General features: G+C 41.2%; 1 protein-coding gene across 1 annotated transcript in view; it reads right to left on the bottom strand.

Annotated features, from left to right (window-relative positions):
- The window catches only part of si:dkey-262k9.2 (uncharacterized), a 57,451-nt gene that overhangs the window by 4,217 nt on the left and 32,156 nt on the right, over positions 1-21,078 (bottom strand). The window contains exons 3-8 of the mRNA XM_066682180.1: positions 11,408-11,459; positions 10,263-10,307; positions 9,647-9,667; positions 8,710-8,775; positions 7,622-7,693; positions 6,789-6,831 (exon numbers count right to left, since the gene is read on the bottom strand). Of these exons, the coding sequence (XP_066538277.1) occupies positions 6,789-6,831; positions 7,622-7,693; positions 8,710-8,775; positions 9,647-9,667; positions 10,263-10,307; positions 11,408-11,459 (299 nt within the window). The remainder of the gene's footprint in view (positions 1-6,788; positions 6,832-7,621; positions 7,694-8,709; positions 8,776-9,646; positions 9,668-10,262; positions 10,308-11,407; positions 11,460-21,078) is intronic.

Genomic DNA, 21,078 nt, shown 5'->3' with positions numbered 1-21,078 from the left:
ATGTATTTACAAAGAAATCTTCAAATTACAATGGACACAAATAAAACAGTTCAGACTGGTGGGAACGCCACTGTTATTCCTGTAATGCTATCACCATAGCAATGTTTACACAGCTGCATGACATCAATTGTCACACACTGTTGTTGATTCCACGTTACGTATTTTTCAACGTAAACAGGAAACGGCAGCATGACAATGAGGCTTTCAAGAAACATCCCTGCAGTTTGTAACATAAGATCTGTCTTGTACATCTGCAGCTGAAAATTAATTCCCATGGACCATTTTAATTCCTTTATTTTCCCTCAGAAAATACCAGATTGTTTCTTGACTCACTATTGAACACTCCCGCAGTCACAGACAATGAGCAGGTGTTTTAACGCTTTAACACCTTTAGCCCTTAAAACACCTGCCTACTGCTTTCTATTAAAAGTATGGTTTTTTTTTGGTAATTACATGAAAAGTCACTGAAATGATTGTCCAGGGCAATCCACCATATGCTACAGATGTGTCATAAAAAAAAAAAAAATTAAAAATACAAAGATGAAAACTATCAGGTTGGATGAAAAGTGTTGGAGAATGACTTCCATGGTCTTGTGCACAGTATGAGTTCTAACTTTTTTTTTTTTCTTAACTACATAACTGGTAGTTGCATAATCAATAATGATTTAATAAAAAATCCCTGAGATTGTTTGAGCAATGGGTTTATTTTAATGGGTATTATTTTGGATACCAGGCTTTGTTTGTATTTCCAATTTTTCAGCCTGTTTGCCAAATTAATTATTTGATAAGTTTGCGTTAATTCATTTTGTTTATTTGGAATAGCATTCATTAGATTTAGCTCAAAATAAATAAGAGTTGATAAAGTGGTAATTGCAATGTTTGCACTTTTTAAATGTATTTATTTATTTATTTATTTATTTATTAGTATTATATTTGCAACTTGGTGAAGCAATTTCTGATGGCAGTTCATATTACACACACAGTAACATACACTCACACACTGTTACACACAGTAGAACCCACTGACTTTATGTTTGAATAGAAGAACAGTAAATCACTGAAAAAATCACAAAATTCTGAAAACACAGAAATGAATAGCCCTCATTGTGAGTGTGTAAAGATAGTGACATGGTTAGGCTCTCCAAACAGTTCAAACACACTTGGGTTTGATTTCCTTTACTCTAAACTCCCTCTGATTGTCTCATTTGATGAAGTAAACGAATGTCCCTGCTCCCCACCCTCAGCCACATCTGCAGGTTTTAACAAGCTTTAAAGAATGTGGTCAAAATACACTATGTTTTCTCAGTGTTTCCATTAATTTACTAGAGCTGTGTCTGAAACTGTGCCCTATTCACTGTATAGTGCAGTGTTTTGGGGTTTGTAGTAGTGTCCGACAACATAGTAGACAATTTTCAGTGGACAATCCCACAATGCACTGCAAAAAGTAGTGTACAACCCTGCGCTGTTTGGTGAAAACCCGCATGAGGTAGTGTTTGAAATCATTCACTATGCCCTCCACTATGTTCCCTATAATAGTGCAGTATATAATGAACAATATAGGGAATAGTGAATAAGGAGACACAGGGTAGGTCTCCCAGACTCGCATGACATCACAGACGGGAGTGAAGATCGGCACATTTCCTCCAAGAAGGGAGGAGCTACTGCGTCTAACCGCCACTAACACATCACTGCATTCTTAGAAACTGTAGGGGAACCCTTACCATAACCCATACCATAAATGGCTTTTTGATGCAGACACTGTGAATCTTTATTATCATCAATCATCAATAATATCATCTTTGCTAGAAAGCAAGAGAAACAGACCTGAAATCCCAGACCTTGTGTTCCTCATTAGATCAAATAAGATTTTCCCCAAATTATTTAAAACTTTTGAAACCATGTTACATTTTTTTCCAAGAAAGCACCGCATTTGGAGCAAACCCTGTAGTTTCATGAAATGAGGCTGAGTGAGTTTGGGTGTTATTTATTTCTATATTTGATTCCTATTAGCTCACTATGTGTCTGTGTTCACTCGGCATGCTGGGAAAAGGCCGCGGTGCCCCGGCAGGATCACTGTTGATCCGAAGAACTCTGGGTTGCTGTGCGATTAAGCTCCTTTTCAGCTGTTTTTCAGCTGCTCTATCACTCTACTCTGAAGACAAAAACCTAAAAATAATCTCCACAATGAAAGACGCAGGCCTTGTTAGATATCACACACACACACACACACACACAGAGAGAGAGAGAGAGAGAGAGAGAGAGAGAGAGAGAGAGAGAGAGAGAGAGAGAGAGAGAGAGAGAGAATGGAATTGTGTAAATAAAGACAAACAGACAGATACAGACAAAGACAAAGACAAGCAGCCTGTGGCTTTGCTGGTGACTGTTAGACAAATATTCTCTTTCTTTCTCTCTCTCTCTCTCTCTCTCTCTCTCCTTTTTCATCACCTCCTTTCTCTCTCTCTCTCTCTCTCTCTCACACCTCCTCTTTCTCTCTCTTTTCTTTCTCTACGTTTACTCACCTCCTTCCTCTCTCTTGCTCTTTTTTCTCACCTCATCTTTCTCTCTCCCTTCTCACCTCATTTGTTCCTCTCTCTCTCTCTCTCTCTCTCTCTCTCTCTCTCCTTTTTTTCTACCCCATTTTTCATTCTCTCTTGTTTTTCACCTCCTTTCTCTCTCTCTCTCTCTCTCTCTCTCTCTCTCTCTCTCTCTCTCGGCAGGTCGTGTTTCACTCCTTATAGCTTTAGTGACAAACAGAAACTGATTACTGTGCAAAACAGGCGTGGGACACACACACACACACACACACACACACACACACACACACACACACAAACACAAACACACTCATATACGTAGACCCAATGCAAGAAGAGAGACTGAGGAGGAGGAGGAAATGTTTCCGAGAAAACAAGCCCAGTCTCCCTCATAACTCAATATATAGTGAACTAACAGTGGAATTAGAAAGCGCCTGCTTCAGAGTGTGATGAAGGAGCTGATTAAGCAGATGAAAGAGAGGCGCTCAGCTGGGGGAAAATTGTACTTTCCTAAATCCTACAGCTCTGACCGCATTGTGTAGGAACAGCATTAACCGGCGTCATCCTGTAGACCACAGCTTCCTTGAACTAAAAATCTTTACACGCTTCCTCTGAGACACGTGAATCCACCACAGACTTTCACTGCCCCTTTTTCAAACTACAGCTAAAACATGCCATCACTCTGGAGCTCCAACAGCACCACTGAAGCTTATGAGGAGAGGGCCATCCTACCCACTCAGAGAGCACAAGGCCAGTTAGAAACTATATGTCCTCTGGCCTCATGGCTGAGATTTACCAAGGGTTGAACTGACCACCCCCCAAAGATAGTGTCAGTGCTCAACCAAGGCGCCACTGGAAAGTCCAGATGGAGATTTATAGCTTTAGAGGCATCTTTTTTTTTTCACATCCCCTTCACTTTTGCAGCTGGTTGCAGTGTCACTTTCTTCATTTGGCCTTTAGTTCAGCTTCTGAAAACCTGGCCAATAGGAGCATAGATGTGGTCTCATAACTGGACTTAAAATTATATTCAAACTTGCATTTTTAAAAATACTATTATATACACTTCAAATCAGATAAGGCTATGGGGGAATTCATATCAAAACACACCATAGTGTCCCTCAGCTACTGTAACTCTCAGAGAAACTGATGGAGTGGTTTGGAGGCCTGTTTGTGTCAGATAGCATGGTGATGGAAGGAGCAGATTCCCAGCGCAGTGTGTTGTTGTCTTGTGCTGTGTTTCTCACCCTCTTCCTCTCTTCTGTGAAAGGTACACAGTGTGAGGCGCATTTCTGAGAGCAGGTCACATCATGTTCCTCTCGTCCAGCTCTGAGCTGCGAGGTAAGGTTTGTGGTGGTTGCTGATGTCAGATAAAAAGCAGAAGCACGCGTCACGTACTGGCTTCAGGCTGCGTTCATGTTACACACACCTTCATTTCTTGTGTTCAGATTGAGGAGGAACAGAGCGAAGCTCACTTCTGGAGCTTGCTCAAATTTTTTTTTTTGTGTTGATGTTGTTGTTTGTTTGTTTCGTTGGGGTTGAGTTCTGCCTGTCATCATGGGTACACAGAGTAAGTTAGAGGAAGGTTTGATAAATTGTTAAATTGTTAAATGGTTGAACAGAGTAAAGACACATTCATGTTAGATAGATGTAAGACAGATATGGTTAGACAGATAAAGTGTAGATATAGTACGTGTATGTAGAAGTTTAGATATTTAAAACAGATTCCTTTTAGATGTGGTCAGACAGATTAAGATTAGCTGTAGTTATATATTATATAGTGTTTATATAATTATAGTATAGTTAAATAATTACATAGTAACCTTTTAAATATTTCCCGACCGCATTCTTTTAGAGTTAAATTTTATTGCTTTTTGACTGGGTTTTTTTTTTTCACCAACTTGATCTAACAAGGGAAGTAACGCATTGCACACACTTCGGCTCCTGTTCTGAGAGCTGCTACTCAACTGAAATGAGTTCTCAACACTCAAGGGATTTTTTCCCCCTATAACTGTTGTATTTTTCTTTATCCTACCACCTTATACATCTGTGCATTTACTCATAATCAACGACACCAGGTGCCTTATTCACCTCATGAGCCAAAACAAACAAAAAAATATTACTGAAAAAATGCTTTAAAAAAAAAAAAAAAAAAACTTTAATCAGGTTATTTAACAGGGACTGGGACTTGAGTCACACATGAGTCACTCGTTTACTGACTTCTCACAACTTGTCCCAGACTTGTGAAGCATCAGGTTATAAGAAATAGCCTGCGCAAAACTTGACACTGTAAATAAAGCCTTTTTGTTTTTGTTGTGTCATTGTCCGTCAGTTCTGAAGCCGTCGTGTCCAGTCAGTGGTGGTGACTGTATTCTCTTGTAGCTTGCAGTGGTGTGAGTTTAGGTATAACTTCTGCTGCAAACAGCCAGATTTTGCAAGCATAATAAACACTGCTATCTGCAGTATATCGCTCAGCAGTTTTCTGAACCATCTCATCGTTTAAAAGCATGTTCGTGAGCAGCTTTGTGGTTGATTACCACGATTCTACAAGTATAACATGAACACAAATGTGGGCTGAAGTCAGCAGTATGCTGTGAGTGAAATATGAAGTAAAACAGTGTCTTGACACTGTCGTGGCGATGGACAGAGCTCAGCAGAAGTTAAGGCAGAGTGAGGAAGACATAAGGAAATACACTGGCAACAGCTTGGTCACATTTACACCCATATCTTCTTCATTTGAAATGTACAGACCGCTTTAATTACAGTGAACACAGCTGATAGTGGAAATCAGTGAGACCATCTGGAATGTTCAGGTTCTGTTTGGACCATTGCGCTTGAGGCCTAATCTAATCACGATTTCCGTCACTGCTTCTTCTGCCAATTGTGTACTGTCTAGAATCAAGCAGGACACAAATAACTGCAAACAGGTTGTTGCCAAATTTGTTTAGTTACTCTAATTGTATCTGACATATAGATTTATTATAGTTATTATAGAGTTATTGGAAATGTACACAAAAATTATTTAAGAAAATGGTTGGTTCCTACAAAAGACAAAAAAAAAAAAAACGATTCCTACAAAAGTATGGTAGGAATATCTGGTGAACTTGTTTTACTGCAGTTTTTGGAGATCTTGTTGCATACTTGACTCAAAGAAGGTCAAGAAAAATATAATTCAATTAAAAAAAATTACATAATCTACAGTATTAATTTTGACACAGTGCTAACTTGCTTAAGTTTACATACTGACGCTAATGTTCAACTCAGAAAATATCTAGAATTTTTGCTGTGATATGTGCAAAAACATGTTATATTTAGCTTAATTTATTGTAACTATTCCCCAACTTATTTGCATAAATCTATGAAAAACAAAATCACATTTTTGTAAAGAATTGTCTAAAAATGGTTCTCTTGTATGACTTTAGCCCTGTGATATGAACTCTCTCTGTGTGTTTTTCTGGTGCCTGATTGTCACTCTCTGACACAGAATGGGTTGCCAGCTCTTCTGGAGAGCTGTTTCTCACCTGACTGGTCCAGCTGCATGTTTGAACGAGGGAGCGATCGAGTGGAAAGCGGAGATTTCAACGCTCCACACAAAAGGTAGTCGCCAATGTGTCACTTTAGATTCGAGCATTTCTGAAGGCTCAGGTGCACAGCTCAATAAGACTTTGTCACAGGTGAATAAAAATAAAACCAACTAAAACACATACAGCTTTAGCAAATACTTGCTTTTTTCCACTGACTACTGCCAAATCCTTCTTAACTCCATCAGCTGAATGTGTGGAAATTAATTTCCACTCCTACTGTGGAGCTGGGGGTTATTTATTTGTGTTAATTTTTTATAGTCATTAATAAGAGTAATTATGCATTTATTTTTGTGTTTCCAAATAACTGGGTACCTACAGTTTTTAATGAGTTTTTAATCAACTTTTTTAATCGACTTTTAGTGAGTTTTCAATCAAGTTATTACATGTAATTATATTGTAACTACCAAAAAATAAATATATATATATATATATATATATATATATATATGCACTACTGTACTCCCTCAGTACCAGTGACTATATGACCATTGTTTAGTGTGCCCTTAAAATTGTTAATATGCAAATGCACTGTAATTACAGATGCAACATAAATCAAGACCATGATTTCTTCAGCCATTTAGCAGATCCTCAATAGCAAAGAGGTATTTCTAGAAGCTTCTGTAATGGTCTATTCTGTTTAATTGTACTGTATTCGTAAACAAGCAGTTCTTACCCTTGTTCTCGGGCATGAAGATGGCGTTTGAACAGAACAATCGCTGCAGGCAAAAAAAGCAAAAAGCAGTGTTAAATTAATTCTTCACAAATGTTGTCGTCCCTGGGCAAAGTGACCACATAAGTCTTTACTTTACTTCCACATTACCTTCTAAACCCCATAAATCAAACACCAATCACAGGAAACATCATTTAGAAGGCAGGCGCATTCAGGCTGAAGAACAAGCCAGTTATCCATTATCATTTTTTATTATTACTATGCACCAATCATAATTTACAGTTGATAATGTTCTGAAGCCAGTGTTGTTTTAAAAGCCAGAGACTAGCAACAAAAATAAAATAATACATCTTAATTATTTAAATAATTGATATCTGATAATATAATAATAAAAACAATCTTAATTGAGTTTTATTAGAATAAAAATTTAATATATTTTATTTTGTAAATTTCTAACTGTTCAGTTGATAACTGTGAGAATTTACAGTTGTTGGGGAAAAAAGGAATCAAATTGTTGTGCTATACTGCATTTATACTAAATGCTAATTTTGCTAACCATACTAAATACTGGATAAACTTGATAAACATACTGACTCTCAGCCTCTTTTGAAACGGCTGGGAATTATAAATGGTCTGGGAATAATAATGTTCAGTTAATCTTCTCATGGCATCTGGGCATCGTTTAAAGAAGAGGATGCTAGTGCAGCCCAATTCTGTTTCTTGTGATGGTGATTTTCCCAGACAAGTCTTTGTCAGCACTTTCTGAGTCTTTTGAAGTATGTGGTTATGAGGCAGTGCAGTTATGTGTACAGTGAGTTTGTGTGTGTGTGTGTTACCTAAGACAGCGAAAATGGCCAAGGCAATCAAGCTCACTGCTGCGATGATGATTATTGTCGTGGGTCCTCCACCTACAACAAGTGAACCACATGTAGGTCTGTTAATTTGACAACACAACAACAACACAACAAACCCTTGATACAGTTTGGATGGGATTTTTGCCAGTGTCCTTTAAAGGCAGTGTGGGTGGATCAGAACAATGTCAATAGTGTGCATCATGCCCTAATGGGGCATGGTGCACCAACCCATTTTCTATGACTTTCCAGGATCTCATATACACAGTACCCTGTTTCTTAATAAGATCTTAAAAAATAGCACAACAAGTATTTGTAAATTCATTGATAAATTTGACAAAAACCTGTAGCTAGAAACAAAAATGAGATAATCCTGTAAGTGAGGTCACACATACACAAATTCAGAATCTGTCATTTGATTGCATCCAGGATGTTCAGTAAATGTCACTTGGGGACATCATGATTAAAAGAGAAGAATAACACTGTGCAGGGAAATTTCCTGACCATATAAAGGGCTTGTGACACATGTTACCATGGGCTCTTACGGGTTAAACAGGAATAAATTGGTGTATGTATAAAAAAAAAATAACTTCTTCCAAGTGTTGCTTGTAGAAGTGTTTTTATTTGGACTATTATTTACCTTGAAGTTCAAAGGACCCAGTGTATTCAGGGGGAGGGTGTATTCATTTTTGAGTGCAGTAGCACATTAACTTAGGGAGTTAGGGTCCACCAATCAAAACACAGTAAAACAAAACCACAAAGACCATAGTGGCCTACTTCAGAAAACATGAGTCCTATTTTGTTCTGCCTGTTACATGTCAAGCATGTGACATAATATTAAGCATTTTGAAAGTGTCCTGCCCCCTCATCTAAGTTTCTTCAATTACAGAGCTGAACTCGTGTTTATGTTCTGAACAGGGCTCTTTAGACAGTGGGAAAACGCTGCTGTAGTGTTTGATCCTTGTGTGATTTTGAGCAAAGGAGGTCACAAGCATTTCCTTAAGACCCTGGGACAGTAATCTTGTGGGAAAGGGGTAGACAATGGTAAATTGGATGTGAAATGTATTCTTTACCTTCCTCTTTCGACTGTTTGGCTTCCACTTTCTGTTCGTTGTAACTTTGTTGATCAGCAACGATTTCTGAAAAATGAAACCATGGATGGACAGAAATTGCTAAGAACAAACAAATGCATGCACAAACCCTCAAATACTACTAATGCTACTTCTTTTCCTCAGATTACAAAATCCTGTTTTCAAATAGGTTGGGACAATACATAAAATCTTAAAGTCATAAAAAGAAAACTAACTGCGAGTGAAACAGATTATGTTCCATAGAGTGGGTCTGCCACATGAGGGAGGCCATGTTTAAAACAGATTGAATACTGCATTTCTGATACAGCATTACAGACCACTAGGTGTCGGCAGCACAACATGAAGAAGAATCACTAGAGTAAATTACTGATTGTTATATTGGTCTATTGAAAATTAATGCTATGTTCCATGTCCCAAGATGTTTTTAGAGCATTTGACAATAGAGAAGTTGCCAATTACTACATGTATAAATGCATTAAATACCTAGTCCAGCACTCTTATGGTTTGTACTTTTCATGGGAATCTTCTTGGGTGTAAAATTCTTGGCTCCTACTTCATTCTGAAGGCAATTTCACTTTCCTCCAAAGCCTCCCAACCTGAACCATACCAGGTTTCTTTTTTTTTTTTTTTGGAGGGGGGTGGTGCTGAACTGGAGGGTGAGCACTTCTCTTAACAGCTCAGTAATTCTATCAGAAGGCAATCATGCTGCAGATGAAGAGTGACAGCGGTAGGCGGCAGGGCTGAGTGGTGGAGGGAGCATTAAGCCCAGAGACGACAGCTCCAGCCCCATCAGCCCAGCTCCACGGGGACAGCCTAATTGATTGCTTTCAGGAATTAATGGGACGGGTGCATTGCTTTGGCCTTACAGTAACAACCTGTCTTCATCCTGAATCTGCTGTAGCTGCTAAAGAAGTCTTACCGTCGTCGCCTGGTTCATCATCTGTGGTGAGAGAGAGAGACAGAGAGAGAAGGAAAGAAAGAAAGAATGAAGAGGTAAATAGTGAAATTGAAAGTGGGGAAAAGAGAGAGGGTAATTTGAGAAAGCAGGGAGAGAGAGAGAGAGAGAATGGGGATCAGAAAAGGTGTAGGATGGGAAAATAGGATAATGACGGATAGTGAGACAAAGAAGAGAGACAGAATAAAGGGAGAGAAACAGAAGAGAGAGTAGGTGGACAGAGACAAAAAAGTGAGGAAGAAGAGAATGTGGGTAGAAAATTGAGAGAAAGAAAGAGAGAGAGAGAGAGAGAAATAATGATTTATAAAAGCTTGCCGCCTCACCCATTATGCTCTTGTTTAAACTAAAGTTTTAAGTGTACACATTCAAATGAAGCCAGCGAACATTTCCAATTCAATTTGGAACAGTGGGGAGAAAAGCTGCTCTTCCTTTTAAATCATTAACTTTCCAACACATATTAACCTCCATTTTGCCTGGAGATAAAATCTCTGGGTTTCTTTATCTCCTCAAAAGGAAAAGATGCAATTAAAAGTTTGTAAAAACTGATAGAGAATAAAAAAGAGGTAAGGAACGGCCTTACCGTCGTCTCCTGAACCCTCCTGAACATCATCTTCTGACGTAGCAGCTACAAGGAGAAACAAACAAAATGTGCTTGTGTTTTAAACCCAGTCATGATCTGCTGATTGCACCAGCCTTAGACTGACCATTTTTTGACAACATTTAAAAAACAGCTGCAATTTTGCAGGTCATTTTCCTGAAGAATTGACCAATTGAAAAGGTGCAAATTTTAATATTGAACCATCGTTATTGGTCCATTCACTATGAACTGTGAACATAACATTAAATGCTGCTGGTGATTTATATAAAAATAACAAATAAAAGAAACAGTTTCCAAAATTACACTAATTTCCCATGTAATTTGTCCTAACTAGTTGCACCACACAGATTAGTTTTAACTTTGTAAAGAAGTCAAATCTTTAGCACAAAGAAAATAACAGCATGACAGCATTGTGTTTTATAACAGAGAATCTCCATTTAGATAATGTTTTGTGTTCCAGTACAAGGTTTAATGCATGTCAAGAAAACTGATCCTAATAAAGTTTCCAAGTCTCCAAGTTTCTTCCCAATTAAGTCAATGCATTTTTCACCCATTAATAAACACTCCCTTAACCACCCATGCCTTGATCTAGAGGGTGAAGGGAGGTACAGATTTAAACATGCAAAGTCAACTAATTATTCTCTTTGCAAATGGAAGCTGCTAACACAACAGCAGGATAGCTGAACACACTTGGAGGAGAATGCTAACTGCAGATGTGTCCATCTGCACTGGATTGTGCTCGGGATGAAGGCAAGTTCAGTTGTGCTGATAACACATTAGGTTACTTGGTTCCCGCTAATACATTACTGAAGTAATGGAATTATGAATTTGAGTCAGAATGGAGTATGTTGTTTTGTAACTGCTGTAAATGTTCTATAGTAAAATACACTATTGCTAATATAGGCCGCTGATGCCTCTCTGGAACTTCTCTTGGTGATGCAAGTGCATCTGAAAGCTCATTTAATAGTTATTTGCTCTGGTGTTTGTAGGCCTGCACAGCTGTAAACCATGGAGACGGTAGCTGTGACACATAAATAGTCTGGTGTGATGTTGAAGAGACTAAATCTTTTAAATCCTCCAAGACAGCAGAACTCCTTGCTACTTTAGCTCAGAGAGAGTGAACTTACTTGTGGCTGTGAGGATCAAACACAGTAAGAACAACCGCAACATTTTCCAAGTCTGCAAAGCAAACAAAGACAAAACAGAATGATTGTTATAAGCCCTGACTTATCGTACCTGACGTACAATATGAAGACGTATTGCACAATCTTGTCTACATTGATAGGTTCAGTGGGTATTTGAACTTCTGTTCACCGCATTTATGATAAGACTCTTTTTGGTGTTTCTGAGTTCAAAAGCAAAATTTGTTGATAATCTACTGTTTTGTTCAGGTTTGTACTTTCAGGATGAGGTCACTTCGGTGTCTGGTTACTGAAGACTCCAGAAAGCAGACTCAGTTGGAAACTTTGTTTAAAATGTCACTGTATCGTGACCTGACATGCTGACTGCCTTTCCCACAATACTCAGCAGGAATCCTGAGGGTATGATGTGTTTTCAGCCAGTCAGACTTGTGGAGGTGATCTGGCCCATTTCTCTGGACTTTACTGACCAAACGCCAGCATGAATGGGCAACAGAACACCAGTGGAACTCCGTCAATGTTTCTGCTGTCTGTTCTGTTGTTTATGTGAAAGAATGTTTTCAACCCAATGCTGTCATACACTTCTATAGCATGCTGATTCACAGAGACAATCGTCTTGATTTGATTTCCATTGGCTTCTAACAGTTAGTATCCCTCATGGTCTTCTACGACTACAAAAATGTCTAAGAATATCTGTGAATTAATAAAATGATGTATAAGACATTTTATTTTATAGCATCATGATGCTTGTATTTACACTTTGTATGTATTTAAAAAAAACAATATTTTATGGAAATTATATTTCATTTAGGAGTTTTTGTTAAAGCTCACTCTACCATGGGCTAGGCCTTCAGGATGTTCACAAAAGGCCTTAAAAATATATTATAGTATGTGGTGGTTACTCACTATAAAATTACAGCAGATAAAACAATACATTTTAATGGATATTAAAAGCTTTGTGTAAAATGTAGAATGTCCTCATAAAGTTTCAACATCATATTTGATCTAGACTAGCCCTAAAAACATTCATATAAACCAGCATAAGGTTGATGCTAATATATTCTGTAAAAAATCCTCTAGTGTTGCTAGTAGACATTCACCTTGTTTTAGAGGTGTGTTGTCACACCTGAAGGCCTGGCTGTAACAGCTGCAATCTACCAATAAATTCCAAACCTGTAAAATCTTAGGAAAACCATTTCATGTCATAAGTTTTACATAGTAAACCTATCAGGCTGAAATCACTTTTGGAATCATCACAAAATTAATTAATCATCATGTAATTTTCAGAGTCAGTGAGGACAGATGAGCTCTGGTATTCATTTAATTAAGATTTTATGTCACATTTGTTATGAAACCTTATCTGACACCCCTACATATGCTTGACTGTGTGCACACATAAACACACTTACATGCCCACAGATGAGATTTGCATAAGAGATAAGATCAGAGATAGTGAACACTAACTGCCCACTGTGTTTTAGTTCTGCTCTGAAGTCAACAAACTAGTTCCAGTCAAACGTCTGTGACAATCTGATGGCTAGTGGTAGTTAGTTTTATATCACAAGCACCACCATGGTCTTTTCCCAAAGTTTGTACACCTGTACCGAGGGTCTAATCCACACCTAGTCTATGCTTGCCATTGAACACAGTGATCTTAAGCTCGTGTACAGTTGCAGGAGTGGGTGCCACAATCATTTTAAAGGGTGTTTACCTCTTATGGGATTTTATATGTGAATTTACTCCACATTCCTACACTGGTCCACCTTATAGATGCAAAATCAGAGACACACAATTTGTGTTGGTCGTTCTCTAGTCTTTCATCAGTAGACTGGATATTTTTGGTTGGTGGACTATTCCACCAATGTGGGTTAGAATGTATGCAGAGAAACTGATAGACTACAATTTGTAAATGTAGAACTACAGAGTGCTTCTGCGTGGTCTGTGGAGCTAATACATTGGACAAAGAGCGTACATACAAGGTACATGTTTCTAATCTATTGTAATATGCAACAGCTCATTTTTCAACCCCACCAAATGCTCACAATTTCATTGTACTGGACTGAGCCAAATCTCCTCAACTTCTTCTCCTGCCACCTGTTCGATTTATTATCGCACACAGATGTGCAAAGCCCACAGCTGGCTGAGCCGAACTTCCGCTGCTTGCTCCCTACTACAATCGGCTCTGTTTATATCTCTCCCCTTCTCTCCATTCTGGGAAAGATCTCTTCCTAAACACCATATTGAAAACATTCAGAAATAGCAGAGAACACCATGTCATGATTGTTATTTACTGCAGAGTTTCCTCTCCGTCTTCCCGAGGAGGATCCTGACCAACTTCCCCATTAAACCAACTCTTTCTGGCAGGTCATTGTAATGAAGCCTATTGTGTGGAGCTGGATTTCCTGATACTGATGTATTCCACCGGGTTTCCATGTGAGGCGACCTGTTTTTTACACCACTCCACACATTCCCGGCGAATAAGGAAATGAGCTTGAGCTTTATTGCACCTGTGCTCTGTCTACTGTATTGGCATATGAGTCCATCCACACGGATGTTCACTGATGGCAGAGTTCCCACTCAGGGAACTGGAGTGAACCCAGAGCTTATGGGAACTGATGTGTATATGTGTTGTGTATGAGTAAGTGTGAGCATGTCAGTACCTGTGTATCTGTGTGTTTGTACAAGAACATGTATCTGCAGTCATGGCTACATACAGTAACGCTAAGGGTGTGGACTGGCAACGGCATATTGTGTTAGCTCCTCCAGGTGTGAATGCTGAAACCACTGTGGTATTTATTTCTGTATTTCTCATGTTTCCAGTGTTATTTATTTAACGTTCATGCGATATGGAGACATTATACTGTATGTATAGGGTTGGAATTAGTCTCTCATCTCGCCAATTAACATAGCCAAGAACTGCCTTTACAGCCAGTTAAAATAAATAAATAAATGCAGGAGTGACCAATCACAACTCTGTTATTTTGGCATGACATGAAGGAGGAGGCAGATAGCCAATCAAAATTCAACAGTCATAATACTGACAGTGAGGCCAGATTAGTGCACTGAAAATATCACAAAAATATCACTCCTTCAACTTGTGGACAGAGCATCTGTGGCTGAGATTATTTTAGTATAAACACTGTTTCAAACCACTGTGTCAAATCTTCACCACAAATAAACAGACAAATGCACCTATGCCTTAACACTGTACTTAACAGTACTTAAAGTGGTATGCTTTTATAAGAAACAAATCTATAATAAGCTCAAACAGCATTGGTAAAAATGTCAAGCACATCTTTTACACAGGGATAGGCAACAAGATAGAAATCAGAAAGCTCAGACTCAAAACACAGATCCATTTCACAATGAGCAACATGGACATACTTCAAACACACACCACAACTTTTGTGAAAAGTTTTGTTTGATAGCGCTAACAGATGTGTGACTGCATTTGCCACAGTGAGACACAGCTGCCTTACTGTGAAACTTGTCAAGAAGGAGCCTTAAATTATCATCGATTCATTGCAATGTTATTCTATCTTATATTAGCCTCGCCTGGAAACATTTATTATTCTTTACTCATTGTTGGAAAAATATATTGGCAACTTAAAAAAAAAATATATATATATATATATCTCTGGTAAACAATAAATCTCTCTTCATGTAACATACCACTGACGAATTAATGCAGTATTATGTAAAATCAACTGCAATCACCTTCAGTTTCATCTATGTTATTACATGTATGTGCTCTGTCATTATGTGTAAGAAAATGATTAGAAACTGAATTTGATAGAAAAGATTTATAAACAATGCACTGATCTAATCCATCTCTAACAGTATACCAACAAATACATTATTTTTGCACACATTAGTGTGTAGCTACATAGTTATACCAAATAGGTAAAGTGGCAAACAAAAACAAAAAATTGAAACAATATATGTTTTTTTCAAATAAACATTTGTAGTATTAGATATTTGTTCTGCTAGCATTTCTTCTACCAACAACCAAGCATGAATATCATTCATATTATATCACAGGTAAATAATACCGTTATTTATAAACTGTATTGTAATTGTCTGTTCCCCCTTAAATGACACAGCACTGTGTAGTAATGTTATTGCTATTGCTCCAAACCATTTAAGGTGGAATGTAGTCTCAACTATGTGCTATTCTACTCATCTCCGGCTCCCTCTGCAGTGTGAATTTATTTGTTGGCTACGTCTTTCCATCCAAAAGATATTTTTAAGTATTTTATTACTTTATGGTTCCACACAAATTGCAGTTTAAAAATAACCACAGCAAGTTGTTGTTTATCCATGTCTCAGTCATTGTCAGGAGCGAGGGGCGGATTGAGGGAGGCGGACGCACTCGCTAAAACACAGCTTTTTAATAAAGGAGAATAACAAAAAGATACATTAACATAACGAAAACAAACAGGGAGCTAACCAGGCTAAACTAAACAAGGGGAGCTAAACAGGGCAAACGGGACTGACAGACTAAAGAGAAAACGAAGGAACGAGAGAGGAAAAGAAACTACGACACGAAACAACGACTAGGGAAACAGACACGGAGAAACTGTGGAGACAGACGGACAGACTCGAAAACACGACCGACTAGACATGAGAAAGGAGAAATGAGAAATGTACGACAAACAGGACGTGACACAAGAGGGCTTAAATACAGACACAAACGAGACACACCTGGACAGATAACGAGGACGGGCTGACACAAGACACGGACGAGGAGGCGGGACGAGGGCGGAGACAAGGATATAAACAAAACAGACATGTGCGAATAAAGCACATGGCGGGGACAACAGACTGACAGGACGAAGGCGTGACAGATGCCCCCCCCCCCCCCCAAGAACGCGCAACTCCCGGGCGCGTACTCCTAAACCCCCCAGGAGCTGGCACAGGAGAGGGCACGGAAAACAAGACAGGACAACAAACCAACGGGAGACAGGACTCAGGACAGGACGGGAACAGACACAGGAGCTGGGGACACAACAGGACCGAATATACGAGACGGGACATGACAGGAGACTGACAAAGGGGGGCAGCAAGAGACGAGAACGGACTGGACAGGACAGGAGTGGACACATGGGACTTGACATTGGACATGACACTGGATGGAAACAGGGACTGGACAGAAGACGGGACAGGTGACAGAACTTGGTGCTGGGACTGGATGGGAGCAGAGACTGGTGACAAGACACTGGACAGGATAGGAACGTTAGACTGGACAGGGGTACGTGACTGGACAGAAGACAGGACAGGTGACATGACACTAGACTGGAACGGAGACGGGACTGGAGACTGGACAGGGGATTGAAAGGGAAACTGGACCGGAGACAAGACAGGTGACTGGACATTGGACGGATACGGGAACTGGACGTGAGACAAGACAGAGGGTTGAAACGGAGACGGGGCTTGAGACTGGACAGGGATTTGAAACAGAGACTGGACAGGGCTGACAGGGGACTGGACATGAGGCAGGACAGGAGACTGGACTGGACTTGGTAGGGGAACAGGGACCAAGACATTCAGGGGGACAGACACGAACACAGTGACAGGGACTGGGACAGACACTAAGGCAGACACGGGTACAGGGACAAGGACAGAGACGGGAACCAGGACAGGGACAGACAAGGGAACCAAAATAACAGGGGGGTGCCCAGGACTGGCTAATGTCTGTGGGGCAGTCTGAGGAACCAGCCTGGGCACAGTTCTGGGGATCGGCCCTGAAGTCCTTCGGGCCGACCTACGGACACGGACAGGAGAGGCCGTAGCCATAGTCACGGGGACAGGAGAGGCCGGTGCCGCCGCAGTCACGGGGACAGGAGAGGCCGGTGCCGCCGCAGTCACGGGGACAGGAGAGGCCGGTGCCGCCGCAGTCACGGGGACAGGAGAGGCCGGTGCCGCCGCAGTCACGGGGACAGGAGAGGCCGGTGCCGCCGCAGTCACGGGGACAGGAGAGGCCGGTGCCGCCGCAGTCACGGACACTGGAGAGGCCGGTGCCGCCGCAGTCACGGACACTGGAGAGGCCGGTGCCGCCGCAGTCACGGACACTGGAGAGGCCGGTGCCGCCGCAGTCACGGACACTGGAGAGGCCGGTGCCGCCGCAGTCACGGACACTGGAGAGGCCGGTGCCGCCGCAGTCACGGACACTGGAGAGGCCGGTGCCGCCGCAGTCACGGACACTGGAGAGGCCGGTGCCGCCGCAGTCACGGACACTGGAGAGGCCGGTGCCGCCGTAGTCACGGACACTGGAGAGGCCGGTGCCGCCGTAGTCACGGACACTGGAGAGGCCGGTGCCGCCATCACGGACACTGGAGCGGCGGGTGCCGCCATCACGGACACTGGAGCGGCGGGTGCCGCCATCACGGACACTGGAGCGGCGGGTGCCGCCATCACGGACACTGGAGCGGCGGGTGCCGCCATCACGGACACTGGAGCGGCGGGTGCCGCCATCACGGACACTGGAGCGGCGGGTGCCGCCATCACCGAGACAGGAAGCCCCGCAGCAACGTCCACGGGGGCAGGGGAACCTGCGACGTCGTCCACGGAGACTGAAGAATGTGCAACGACGTCCACGGAGGCAGATGAGTCTGCGACGTCGTCCATGAAGACAGGAGAGGCGCGCGTCGCGCTCACGAAGACAGGAGAGGCGCGCGCCGCGCTCTCGAGGACAGGGGTTTGTGCTGCTCGCCGGGCTCGCGCTGGAGCTGTAAAGGGTTTAGGGGGTTTCACAGGCGCACCCATTAGATCACCTCGAGGTGCGCCCCTGTTAGCCTCAGAGCTACGGAGGTGAGGCTAACAGCCCCTACCCTTAACGCCCCCCCAAAAATTTCCCCGGACCTGAGGGGGTAACCCTCCAGCGAGGGGGGAACTCCAGCACGGTTCTTCCGCCGACTCTTTCGACTCCCGCTGGCGCAACTACTCGATTCCCGAGTCGACTCCTCCGCTATCCGGAGGATCCGGAGCAGCGCCAGGCAGGAGCTGGAGCCGGCGACTCCATTCCGAAGCCGCTTTCAAAGCCTCCCCCACAGGATCTTTGGGGCCTGTGCGGAATGGAGTCCGGCGAACGGCACATCCCTTGAGATAATAGTCTGTGCTAGCTGCGTCCTGGGGGTCGTACATTCTGTCAGGAGCGAGGGGCGGATTGAGGGAGGCGGACGCACTCGCTAAAACACAGCTTTTTAATAAAGGAGAATAACAAAAAGATACATTAACATAACGAAAACAAACAGGGAGCTAACCAGGCTAAACTAAACAAGGGGAGCTAAACAGGGCAAACGGGACTGACAGACTAAAGAGAAAACGAAGGAACGAGAGAGGAAAAGAAACTACGACACGAAACAACGACTAGGGAAACAGACACGGAGAAACTGTGGAGACAGACGGACAGACTCGAAAACACGACCGACTAGACATGAGAAATGAGAAATGTACGACAAACAGGACGTGACACAAGAGGGCTTAAATACAGACACAAACTAGACACACCTGGACAGATAACGAGGACGGGCTGACACAAGACACGGACGAGGAGGCGGGACGAGGGCGGAGACAAGGATATAAACAAAACATAGCCATGTGCGAATAAAGCACATGGCGGGGACAACAGACTGACAGGACGAAGGCGTGACAGTCATGTAATATGTGCCTGTCATTTTTAGTCTCCATACACATTGCCAAAAAACAAGTCGTGTGCTGTTAGATACCCAGTCTGTCGATAATATGCTCTGATTTTAAAACTCGTTTAGTATACCCAAGGCAGGGAGATGCTGGTATCAAATTAGTTTCCCTGTCTTCTCTGGTCAATCATTAGAAAATGACTGAGTAAAAAGTCTGTCTATGGTACTGTGAATTTACCACCAAGATAGCACTGGTGAACTTTGCTAAAGCTAACAAAGGTGATACACAGAGTAATGAAACAAGATGGAAGATGAACCTACTGGTTTGCAGTAATTTGTTTGGTGAAAACATAGTAATTCATTAAAACATCAAAAATAATACCCCAGCTGTGAAGCATGGTGGTGGATGTGTAACACTATGGGCTGCTGTGTCTTCATCAGAGACATTTAACCAATTCATTTAGCAGGGTTCCATCAATCCTTTGAATGTTTAATTGTCAGAAATATTACTCTCACTTTTTTATGTCATAATTTCAACAGTTTAGATTATTTAACAGATTACATTAACATGTTTCTGCATTTTTATGTTTGTTTAAATGTCAAAATAAACATTTGAATAAGTAAATGCAAGCAAACAAAATTTGCATTGTTTGATTCTCAAATTTACCAGAACTCTGAATAATATCCTGTATCAAAACAGGGCTTGTTATACAGTAATACAATGCCAGGCATGACCATATTTTTTTCAAGAAAGGATATCTTCATTGTCCTCTGAAATGAGACATAGATCAGATGACAAAAGAGGGTCAAGAAGAAATCTAAATATATCCAGAGTAAACAGCATCAAATTCATCATATTTAAACTGGGACACAGAGCTGCAGCACAGGATCAGACTTCCACATCTCTATCATTCCCTCAAACACATTCACATTATCACGGAGTAAAGTTAAGACCCAGACTGATATGTGTTAATCTGACTAATTCAACAAGAACACACAGTGACGTATTTCATCACACTGACTAGACAGAGAGAGAGAGAGAGAGAGAGAGAGAGAGAGAGTTAGAAATACAGAGGTATAAACAAAGAAAGAGCAGAAATAGAGTGTGTGGAAGGACAAGGGAGGAAATGAAAAATACAGAAACCAATAAATGAGACTTGAGAGGTATATTACAATAAGAAAATACAGAGAGAGACAGAGAAAGCGAGAGAGCTTGTACTTGTACTTTAATTCAGAGTCTCTCTAATTCAGAATTTCCATGCTCTCTTCAGGTCGTGGTGATGGGTGAGATTCTCTCATTTATGGCAGTAATCAGACGACTCAGGGCCTGCTTCAGAGTAAATACAATTCCAGCCTGAGAGCAGCAGACATTTTCCAGCCTAAACAACCCTGGCCCCCGAATAAAATCCCCCCGCTACGGCAATTTGGGAGCCAGCCGACTCCAGGTCAAATAATAAGCCCAACCAATTTCCAAATATTTGTCAGCACGGCGAGTCCTGAGATTCCCGGAGCTGGAGTCACTGCACAAATTGCCTAATATGTTGGTGCAGATTTGAATTCAAATTGAATTAGCTCCATTCTTGGCTTTTCACACTTGTTTGGAGCTCGGATTCCCTCCTCTCATCATTAATACTAACTTTTTATACAACAGCCAAGCGCTCTTAAAGCTTCTTACTCAGGGCAAGTTACACAAAGGTATAAATCAAAGCAGAAATAGGCATCATAACTCAATAAGTACAAAGAGTGCATAGCATGTTTTAGGCATTGGTCTTCCTTATTCCCTCATTTACATAGTTATTCAGGAATATACAAACCCTAATTGGAAAAAAAGGTTGCAAAATACCAGCTCTCCAGATGAATTTATAAATATCTGGCTAGAAGACCATTCCCAGGATGTAGTTGTCTCTTCATGAATGTACAGGGAAATTTGAAACACATGCCCTAACCCTAGAGCTGTTGCCAATTTTTAACTTTATATTTAGAACCAGTCAATTTTAATGTAATGATGAACATTATTGT

This window comes from Hoplias malabaricus, chromosome 1 (genome assembly GCF_029633855.1).
Source record: "Hoplias malabaricus isolate fHopMal1 chromosome 1, fHopMal1.hap1, whole genome shotgun sequence".
In the NCBI taxonomy this organism is placed as follows: Eukaryota; Metazoa; Chordata; class Actinopteri; order Characiformes; family Erythrinidae; genus Hoplias; species Hoplias malabaricus.
Note: the sequence above shows the minus strand (reverse complement) of the source record. Positions and strands in the feature narration are given on the sequence as shown.